Source organism: Pteropus alecto, unplaced genomic scaffold (assembly GCF_000325575.1).
Source record: "Pteropus alecto unplaced genomic scaffold, ASM32557v1 scaffold94, whole genome shotgun sequence".
Lineage (NCBI taxonomy): Eukaryota > Metazoa > Chordata > Mammalia > Chiroptera > Pteropodidae > Pteropus > Pteropus alecto.
The window spans coordinates 13402921-13413381 of record NW_006437736.1 but is presented as its reverse complement, the minus strand read 5'-3'; the positions used below and the strand labels follow the sequence as shown (position 1 = coordinate 13413381).

Here is a 10461-nt window from a genome sequence, read left to right as displayed (position 1 = left end):
TTACAGCTCACCTGCTTTTCTCGTTTACATTACCTAGCAGCCTTCTCTAGGCATTTGAGTTTATAACCCCTAATCTAGTCTGGTTCTCTCCATCCATTCCTATATTCAACAAGTGTTGAGTGTCTATCAGACTCAAGGCACTCTTCTGGGTGCTGGGGATGTTAAGTAAGCTAGACATGGTCACTGCTTTAGCCTGTGACATAGATATTAAACGATTAATAATTCTATTATGATTGGGCAAATACTACAAAGGGAGAAGCACAGAGTTCTGAGAGAGGGAAACTTATTTCATCTGGGAGATTGAGAAGGGCTTCCATGGTAAGTGTATATCAGTAAGCATTGGGCTCTGCTACAAATGAAAGAAAATTCAAATTAATAGAGGCTTACATGAGACTGAAGTTGATTTCTCACCTGAAGGAGGTCTGAGGCAGGTGGTCAGAAGCGAGAGAGGTAAGGGGGCACAACACTGTACCCCCCAGACTAGATTTGTGCTGTTTGTATCTTGTTGCTCCACCATCCTCCACCCATGACCCCTCTTCATAGTCTGAGAAGGTCTCTCGAGCTCCTCAGCTAAAATCAGGGTCCCTTGTGGTAAGATCTCCCAGTATCCTGTACTGCTTCTCCCCTGAAAGTACTTGTCCAAGTGTAATAATTATAAAATTATTGATTGTTTAGTGTCCTTCTCAGACTACTGTGGTGACCATGTCTGTTTTACTTAGCACCCAGCAGAGTACCTTAGGCCTGGTAGTTCCTTCATACTTGTCAAATCCTTTTTTTAATATTAAATTTTATCAATATTTATTGATATTAAGTTTGTTGTGGTAAAATATACATACCCATAAAATTTACCATAGTAACCACTTTTTTTTAATTAAGTTTATTGGGGTAACATTGGTTAATACAATTATATAATTTTCAGATGTACATTATAATTTGACATCTGTATATTCTGTTGTGTGTTTACTACCCAAAGTCCAGTTTCCTTCAGCTACCACATATTCGATCCCCTTTATCCACTTCACCCTCCCCCTTCCCCTCTATATTTGACCCCCTTTACCTCATCTACCTCCCCCCTCCTCCCCCACCTCCTACCCTCTGATAACCACTAGTCTCTTGTCCATGTCCATGAGTCTCTGTTTGTTTGTCCTGTTCATTTGTTGCTTTTAGGTTTATATCCCACATATAAGTGATATCATGTGATTTTCAACTTTTTCTGTCTGCCTTATTTCGCTTAGCATGATTACCTCAAGGTCCATCCATGTTGTCGTAAATGGCAGTATTTCATCTTGTCTTATGACTGAGTAATATTCCATTGTATATATGTACCACAGCTTCTTTAGCCAATCCTCTATCGTAGGGCACTTCGGTTGCTTCCACGTCCGGGCCACCGTGAATAATGCTGCTATGAACATCGGTGTGCAAAAATCTTTTCGGATATGGGTTTTCAAGTCTTTGGGGCAAATACCCAGTAGAGGGATTGCTGGATCATATAATAGATCAATTCTTAGTTTTTTGAGGAACCTCCACACTGTTTTCCATAGTGGCTGTACCAATTTGCAGTCCCACTGGCAGTGTATGAGGGTTCCTTTTTCTCCACATCCTCTCTAGCATTTGCCATTGTAACCATTTTTTAGTGCACAGTTCTGTGGCATTGAGCACATTCATGTACAACCATTGCCACCATCCATCTTCAGAACTTTTTTCATTTTCTCCAAATGAAACCCTGTACCTGTTAAACACTAAGTCCCCATCCCCCCTCTCCCCAGTCCCTTGCTGTTGAATATTTTTGTAATAAATGAATGGAGAAGGACTAGATTCAGTCACAAACTTAAATGCCTACAGGAGCCTGCTAGGTAATACAAATGAGAAAAGTAGACTGGCTATGAACTAGGGAGGGGTGGGGACTGAGGTAAACTAGAGAGTATCTGTCTCATTTAATGAGGGCAGCCACTAACCACACAGCTCCAGCTGAGTTGAGAGTAGAGGCTGTGTCAGAATGTGAACCCAGAGTTTCCAGTTCTGACAAAATTTTGAGAGAAGATGGAAAACCAGACATTTATGTAACATCTCCTAAGTTTAAGTGTTGGCAACTAATTTTTTCTTTTGTTCTAACACCAAGTAGATCAAACAAAGCATTCTAAGAGCTGGATCTAGCCTAGGACCCACCAATATGCACTCGATGGACCAGTTGGATTGTGTGACACCATTCAGCTCTTGGGTCTGTGACCTGTGAATGCCTGTGAAGATGGGTTCCCAGAAGTCAACAGACTTCAAAAACCTGGCTACCCTTCTGGGATTCCAAAGAGGAAAAGAAAGGAGGAAGAGAGGGAAGGCTTACATTGAAAATTTAGAACTGCTGTGTGCTTTATATGGCTGTGAATTTTATTTAATCCTTACAACAATGATAAGGCATAAGTATTATTCTCTAGACCATATGGATGAGGAAATTGAGGCTCAGAGAGTTTTTAAAAATTTCTAAAGGTCACAGAGCTGGCAACCATAACTGATAGAACTAGGATTTGAACTTCTGCTTGGATTCCAATGCCTGGATTGACCCCCTCATCTCACTACCTCTCCTTTGCATTAAAAAGGCCAGGATGATGACTAAGATGTCTTCTACCATAGAGTGCAAGAGTATGAGGCTGACAACCTCATACCCAATCTGGGACTTCTGAGGCTTAATATCACCATGATCTATATCTATAGAGTGATTTTCCATCTTCAGAGCACTTTCATACACATTTGCACACGCCAAACCTTTTTGGTAAGTATTACTATCCTCATTCTACAGAAGAAGAAACCGAAGTTAAACTCTCTGCCCCATGGTATGACTGTAAGCACGGAACATGGGGATTTCCAGAAGTCTCTGGATTCTCGGTAGAGAGCTATTTTTGCTGCATGGATTCTGCCTCGAGGCTGGAGTAGTGGAAGGAAATCAAGTGTGGAGAAAGAGAGGGGAAGAAGAGGGAAGCTAGCATCAATGCTCAGAGTGTTGGAGGCTGGGCTATTGGAGAAGGGGTAGGGCTGCCTGTGGAAGGCTGTGGAAGGGAAGATGGAAGCCCCAGGTGCAGTCCTGTGGTGGCCCCCTTACCAGACACATCTGCAGCTGCACTGACACTGTCTGCAAGGAACATTGGGGGCAGGGCTTGGAGATGAGGGGTTGGGGGAGGGGCCACAGAGGCCGTTTTCTGTGAAGCAGGGCCTTGGAGAGCTGACCCACTTCAACCCTGTCCACAATCTCCTTAGCTCCATAACCACTTTCTGAAACTCAGAGGATGATTCCTGGGCCTCCCACACCCTATAGGAGCTATGAGCAGGCAAATTTCAGAGCCCAGCCTGGGCTCAGCCAGCTGGCACCTGCAGCCCTTTGGAGAAACTGTCAGCCACAGAGTGGAAGAGATAGAACCCATCTTCTTGCCAGCCCATTCTGTTCAAAGGGTGAGCTCCATCTTGGGGTGGGCCCAAGCAAGGAAACCTAAGCTCCCTGCTTACCTCCTTCGTGGGAGAGTATCAGCAGGGGCCCAGGCCTGAACTCTAGAACTTCTGCCTGGTGGAGGACGTGAGGCAGGGAAATTTCTGGGCCTGCCCTGCACCTTAGAGATAAAAAGACCAGGTCAGGGGTGGAGGACACACTGGCAAATGTGACCACAGCTCTGGATGAGCACAGCATGGCCTCTTGCCTAACACACTTGACTTGGCAAGGCTCTGGACCTCATTTGGCCTCCAGAACTTCTGGACAGCGGACAATAAGGGAAACTGTCGGGTTCATGGCAGAGCTGGGGGTGGAGGTACTCAGGGATTCCTATTCCCTTCTCGTGGCCTATCTCTCTTACAAGACACTATCCCTACCCATGATAGCCAAGATGATGCAAGATGGCCCCCAGTGATTTTTGCCTCCTTCAGTTCACACCTTTATGTGGTCCCCTCTCCCGTTGTACCAGCATTGGTCTGTGTGACCAATAGAATAGAGCAGAAGGGATGGTATGTCACTTTCCAGAGTAGGTTATAAAGACATGACAACTTTTGTCTTGGCCACTCTCTGCCTTTGGGGGAAGCCAGTTGCTATGTCACAAGTGACCCTAAGGAAAGGCCGATATGGGGTGGAACTAATGCCTCTGGTCAGCAGCCTCCTGAAGATGATGCTTAGAAGCAGATCCTTCAGTCTAGCCCGGCCTTCAGATGACTCCAGTCCTGGCTCACATCTTGGCAGCAGCCTCACAAGAGACCCTGCCCTAGAACTATTCAGCTCAGCTGCTCCTGGATTCCTGATCTTGTGAGATAATATGCTTATTGTTTTAAATTACTGAGTTTGGGGGTGATTTGTTATGTGGCAATAGATAACTAATACACCCCTCCCCCTTTTTTTTTTAACAAGGACCTAAGATAATCTCTCCTCTCCCCCTTACAGCACCCACAGAGCTCCCTGCCTCTTTAATGTCCCTTCCCCTCCAGATCCCCAGCTTGGAACACCAGTTCGCAGATAAACTTAAAGATGTGGGATGAATTAACCTAGCTCCCTGGAAGGCCTTAAGAGAAAGCGAAAAGGGCTGGAGGTTATCTTACTGGGGCTTTGTGGTACAGGGAATTTTTTTCACCCCCTAGGAGAGATCTCATAGGAAAGGGGGAAAGAATTAATAAAAAGAGCACTGTATGTGCAAGCCCCATGTTCCCTTCCTTCAGCCCCTTGCTCTTCACTTCCTTAGTGAGTGGAGGAACAAGGTGGCCCTTCACTCTGCCCTTATCTCCTCCCTGTCCCTTTAGTGCAGGAGCATGGGGAAGTCCCTGCATAGATGCTGGTGAATCCTCGATGACTACTCTCATAAGCCCAAAGGCCATAGGATGTTGTCTAGTAGAAAGGAAAGATACCACCCACAGAAATTTCCAGGAAACCCCTGCCCCGGTAAAACATGGAGGCTTCTGCACCTGCAGACTTGCTCCCACTCTCTTTCAATGTTTTTTTTCCCCTCCTGTCCGGGGTTAAAGTTCCCAGACAGAGCTGTCTGAGGCCAAAGTCCAGACCCCTGCACACAGTGCAGGTGGAGGTTTGGTTCCTGCGGAGGTGCTGCGCGTGTGTGCTCTGCTGGAGGATGGTCTGGATGGCCAAGAGGAATGTTCTCGCCAAGAGAGAGACAAGCAGAGCTAGGGAGACAGGCTGGTGGGTCTTCCATATCACTCTTGGCATGACTAGAGAAGGCCTGCTTCCTCCTTCACAAACGGATGATCAGACAAGTACATCACATGCATGGAGCACGTCATAGTATTCCAAGCCCTTTTACCATCCAGTATTCACAACAGCCTGTTTAAGTAGGTTATTATCATTATCCCATTTAATAGGTGAGGAAACTGAGGCTCAGGGAGATTACCCCCGGTCACAGCAGCACAGCTAGGATCAGGAGCCAGGTGACCTGACTCCCAAAGCTGCAGCATTAGCCAGATGTCTGGTTGTTTTTCTCCCCATGTGGGGCCTTTGTTCGTAGCATTCTCCTTTGTCAGACTTGGATCATAACCTTGCCAGGGCCAGGGCTATGTGTCCCGAGGCATGAATGGTTCAGTCCTTCTCCTGGCAGGTGCATGGGCATGTGACAGCTATTGGATACACACTCATATGAGGGTCACAGCAAGTGCACCCCACAAAGGCAGTGACCATACGCGGGGATGTGTGCCTGCTTGTCCACTCCACTGCTCATCTCCTCAAGCCTGCCCCAGCATACCCAGTGACCTCCAGTGGTGTGTGACAAACAGTGACCACTGGGTGGCAGTGTGTTCTCATACCAGGAACAAGACAGGGCCCTAAGAGCTGAGGAACATGGGGGTGGGGCAGAGGCAGGCAGGAACCTCAGCCTGCAGCCCAGAAAGGTCGCGAGACCTGATCTCCTGGAGGACTTGACAGGGCAGGATGTTGTGTGTCTGTGCATGTGCGTGTGTGTGTGTGTGTGTGTGTGTGTGTGTGTGTGTGTGTTTTCACGTGCACTGCAGCTAGAGGGTCAAGGACAGCGCTGAAGTAGAGCCGAGTGTGGGCTGGGGTAGGGTGGGCCAGAAGAATAAAAATATAAAGGAAACCAGGGCAGCCAGCATGACATAAGCAAAAGGATGGAGGAAAGGGCCGTAGAGGTAAGGAGTGAGGGCTTTTTGGAGCTTCAGAAAAATGATTATCCAAGAGAGAGAGACAGAGAGACAGACAGACAGAGACAGAGAGAGAGAGAGACAGAGAGACAGAGAGAGAGAGACAGACAGACAGAGAGAGAGAGAGAGAGAGAGAGAGAGAGAGAGAGAGAGAGAGAGAGAGAGAGAGAGAGAGAGAGAGAGAGAGAGAGAGAGAGAGAGAGAGAGAGAGAGAGAGAGAGAGAGAGAGAGAGAGAAAGAAAGAAAGAATCACAGAGAAGCCAGGAACAGAAAGGGGAAGTTAAGAGAGACTGGATGCAGAAAGTAGGTCAGAAGGCTAGGGTAGGAGAAGGGAGCCCCCAGAGGCTGGGGAGAGACAAGGACCTTCATTGGAAAAGAAGGAGCGAGACTCAGACTTGCTGCTGATGGGAGTTTATTTAGACTAAGCTGTGGAGATCTGCAGGCTGCCTCAGCTCCAGGTCAGGGCTGCTGTGGCTCCAGCTCTGACTCCAGCTCCACTTCCGGCTCCAGCTCTGCCTCTGGCTTCATCTCCGGCTCTGGTTCTGGTTCTTGCTCCAGATCCCCTATCTTGCTCTGAGTCTGAGGTGGGTAGATCCCATGCTCTAAGGCAGAGAATCTTCTTGGTTGCCACTGTAGGAAGGTATGGAGGGCAGGAGGAGGAGAAGGATGAAGAGAAAGGGAATAAAGAGGATACGGAGTCCAACTATTCTTTCTCAGCCTCTAGCCCTCCCCAATATGACTCCAGGCCTTTTCTCAAGCCTCCCTTAGTTTCTTTCAGCACAAAGAGTCCCTAGAATGCAGAGGCTTATGGAGAGGGGGCTCTAAAGGTAAGTTCAGGGTCCACCTTAGTCATCTTCCCTGAAGGAGAGCCAGACAGCACTCCAAGAACTAGGGAGAAGGGAAGCCAGTGGTAGGAAGAGGGGTGTCCCCGTCTCACCCGTCTTCTCCAAAGGTGAAAGCCAAAGGCTGCAGTCACCAAAAGAAGCAGAAAGAGGACACCAAGGGTGAGAAAGAAAGGGAGATGGCCTTTTTTCTGGGCACGTGGGACTCTCTCAGAGCGCTGGGCACCTACGGAGAAAGAACAGGATTAGGCATAGCCTCATAGCTAAAACGACATCTTGCCACATCCTCATATTTTTGGGGTGAGGTTGCGGGAAGATCAGGGTCATGGCCAAATTAATCTTATCAAGACAAAACTCTGGTCAGATCACTCTACTTATCAAAAACTTTCCAGGCTCCCTACTGCCTTCGGGGGACTGATCAAACTCAAACTGGCCCAGAAAGATCACATAACAAATATTATTTCAGATTCTTTTACATTACTGTCTATTCAAATGCGCAGAACCCCCAATATCTCTCACACGAGTTAGCCCCCAATATATTTTGCACTTTTCCTGCTTCAACTTATATCAGTGCCCCTTCCTTGCTTGAGATGCCCCTTGAATGAACTCTCCTCTTTCCTGTTTGAAGAACAGTAAACTGACTAGCCACCTAGAGACAGAGCATCTCAAAGCTGAACAGTAGCGACTCAGTGAGTTAGAGGAGACATATGGTGAAAGACTTTGAGTTGAGCCTAGTGTAGGAACCTGAAGACCCATGTTTAGACTCCGAGTCTGGCACTTAGCAGCTACGTGACTTTAGGAAAGCTCCTCCTCTGTAAAAATCTCCCATTGAGTTGTCATAAGATAGCATGGGAAACTGACACAAAACAGTGGACCCTCAAGAAGACCTTGGAAGGAAAGAATTGGTAGGCTTTGGAGACTGACTGGACATGGGAGAAGAAAGAGGCCAGGTTTTATAGTGAGTGGGATGAGATTGGAATTACTGAAAGAAAGGCTAAGTCAGCAAGAGGATTGGGCATGAGGAAAAGATGGGATCCAGAGTGAGGCTGAGGTGCAGCTATGATATCCAGGAAGCATGTGAGAATTCAATATTGGCCCTCAGAATATATATTATTTCTTAACATATTCATTTACTTATTCAACCAGTATACAGTATTAAGCACCTACTGTGTGGTGCTACTATGCAGTGGCCACAGGTGAGTACTGCAGACATAGCCAACCTGTCATGCTGATAGTTACCAATCAATGAAAACATTTTCTGAAGGTTTTTTTTTTTTTTTTTAAATGTGTGTTTGTTTTACATGGTCTTGAAAATCCCACGCTCAGTAAATATTTGCTGACCAAGGGACTGATTTATTAACTCCTCCCAAATCCAGGCCATTTCCTTCAACTTTAACCCAAGCCCTGGCCCCAAAGTGTGACAAGGATTCTAGAAATATATTCCATCACTTTTGAACCATTCAAACTTTCGTCACCTCTCTTTCTAACTTCTCAGACCCTCCCCCCAATTCAGAGAAGGGGATCCCCTTAGAGTAGAGTGGAACACTCATCTAGTGACTCAAGAGAGATTTTCAGTTTCAGTTCTTCACATATGGGGGTGAGAAAAGAAGAGACCACGGGGGCAACAACTTGTACCCTGTGGCCTGGCATTATGAGACGGATCTGCCCAGTCTTTGCCCAGCCAGCCTTCCCTCCCTGTCCCAGCTCCCCTGGGGTGGGAGCTACCCCTTTCCCACCCGGGGCTGACCTGCGATGACTGCCAGAGTGACAGTGGTACTGAGCTGCTGCCCTTGCACATGGATGCGGCAGGTGTAGGTCCCAGCCTGGGCTTGGCTCACAGACTCTAGTCGAAGGGTAAAGTTGCCATTGTCTCCAGCCACCAGCAGGTCAGGGCCTCCCCCAGGAGGAGCCCACTTGGCAATGAGGGAAGACTGGGTCCCTACACCAGGAGGCAGGCGGCAGGGCAGCTCCACCTGGGAACCTGCTCCAGCATACACTGTCAGAGGAACTGGAGGCTCAGAGACTGGAGGCTCCGGTCCTGGAGGGAAAAGGGAACCCAAAGTTAAAGCAGAGAGGGAGAAGTAATAGAAGGGCTAGAGTGCTGGGTCTGCATGGAAGTGAGGCAGAAGAGTGAAGGAGGTGGTCCGGCTCTGAAGAATGCTAAGGAGCAGAAGAGGGTGGATGAACTGAGAGGGCTCGGAAACCCAGGGTATGGGCCGGGCCAGCAGGAGACCAAAGGGTGGCAAGTGAGGCTGGATGGTCAAGGGAAAGTCTTGAAGGGGAAAAGGCAGTTGAAAGGCTGCAACGGGCGGGAGAAATGGGTTGGAGAATGAGATCTGGAGCAATTGCAGGTGGCATTAGCTGCTGAAGACCTGCTTTTGGGGACCCATAAGTCAGGGGGAGGTGACAAGGGGGGCAGGAAGGGGTTGTGGTCAAGTGTGAAGGCAGACTGGAGGAGTTACCCAGAACGCTGAGGTTGTACGTGATGGAGACATTGAAGCCATCTTCGTAGGTGAGGATGCAGCTCCAGGGCCCAGAGTCCAAGGGGCGGACTTGGGGCAGGAAGAGGAAGCTTCCGACTAAGTGGTGATGGGACGACTCCTGGACAGGGATTTGGCCTGGGCCCCGGAACCAGAGCACAGAGGCTGGGAGGTCCGGGCGGCTGAAGGAGCAGTTCAAAACGACCCAATCGTTGGTCCTGAGAGACCCTGGGGGGCTGGCAGTCACTGCGCATTGATAAAGAAGGTTTGATCAGCCCCATCACACTTGCCCAACACAGCAGGACAACTAAACTGGAAGCTGTAGATTTTTTTGTCTTAGCCTCCCTCAACCCCACCCCACCCAGCTCAGTGCCTGGAACCTGGGGGTGCTTAAAATGGATGCCTAGAGTCTCCTGTCTACTTCGCTTGCCCCATGCCTCCAGTTTACATGGCTTGGTCTGCCCCTCCTTTTCTCCAGGCCTTAGCTGAAGATCTCCACTAAGCCCACCCCGTGAGCTACAGATGTCTGAAATGAATCGCTCTAGCCCCTCATCGCCCCACTACAGAGGTGCCTCCCCTCCTCCACCCTGGCACTCCACTGTAGGTGGGGGAAGGGGAGCTCAAGGGGTGATACGATCTCTCCATAGGGCCCTCCCCCACACACGTGCTTCTCTGGGGGCACCTTCTACACCGCAATCCTGCTTCCCACCCCCTTCCACTACCCTTCTGCGGCCTCTCTGGGTGGGCCTAGGGTGCATCCTTAGAAGCACGGTCTTGCCCAGCCCTTCCTGCCACCGGGCGGCGGGGAACCTGGCGTCCTCCTCCCAGCCCAGCGCCCCTTGTGCCGCCCCCACCTACTCGAGGCCTGGCCCACGCGCAGACGGAGGCGGCAGGAGAGGGCGTGGTCCTTGGAGCGCACAGCAGCGAGGCTGTTGAGGTTCACCGTGGCGCGGTATTCGCCCGCGTCGTCGCGTTGGGCCGGGCGCAGCCACAGCGAGAAGTCCCCGCGCTGGAGG

The 10461-nt window shown here is 49.2% G+C and overlaps 1 protein-coding gene across 1 annotated transcript in view; it reads right to left on the bottom strand.

The window, feature by feature from the left end:
* Window positions 1-6528: 6528 nt before the first annotated feature.
* LAG3 (lymphocyte activating 3) overlaps window positions 6529-10461 on the bottom strand; it is a 5382-nt gene continuing 1449 nt past the window's right edge. The window contains exons 4-8 of the mRNA XM_006914713.2: window positions 10304-10454; window positions 9428-9691; window positions 8713-9003; window positions 7061-7191; window positions 6529-6753 (exon numbers count right to left, since the gene is read on the bottom strand). Of these exons, the coding sequence (XP_006914775.1) occupies window positions 6583-6753; window positions 7061-7191; window positions 8713-9003; window positions 9428-9691; window positions 10304-10454 (1008 nt within the window). The 3' untranslated portion in view covers window positions 6529-6582. The remainder of the gene's footprint in view (window positions 6754-7060; window positions 7192-8712; window positions 9004-9427; window positions 9692-10303; window positions 10455-10461) is intronic.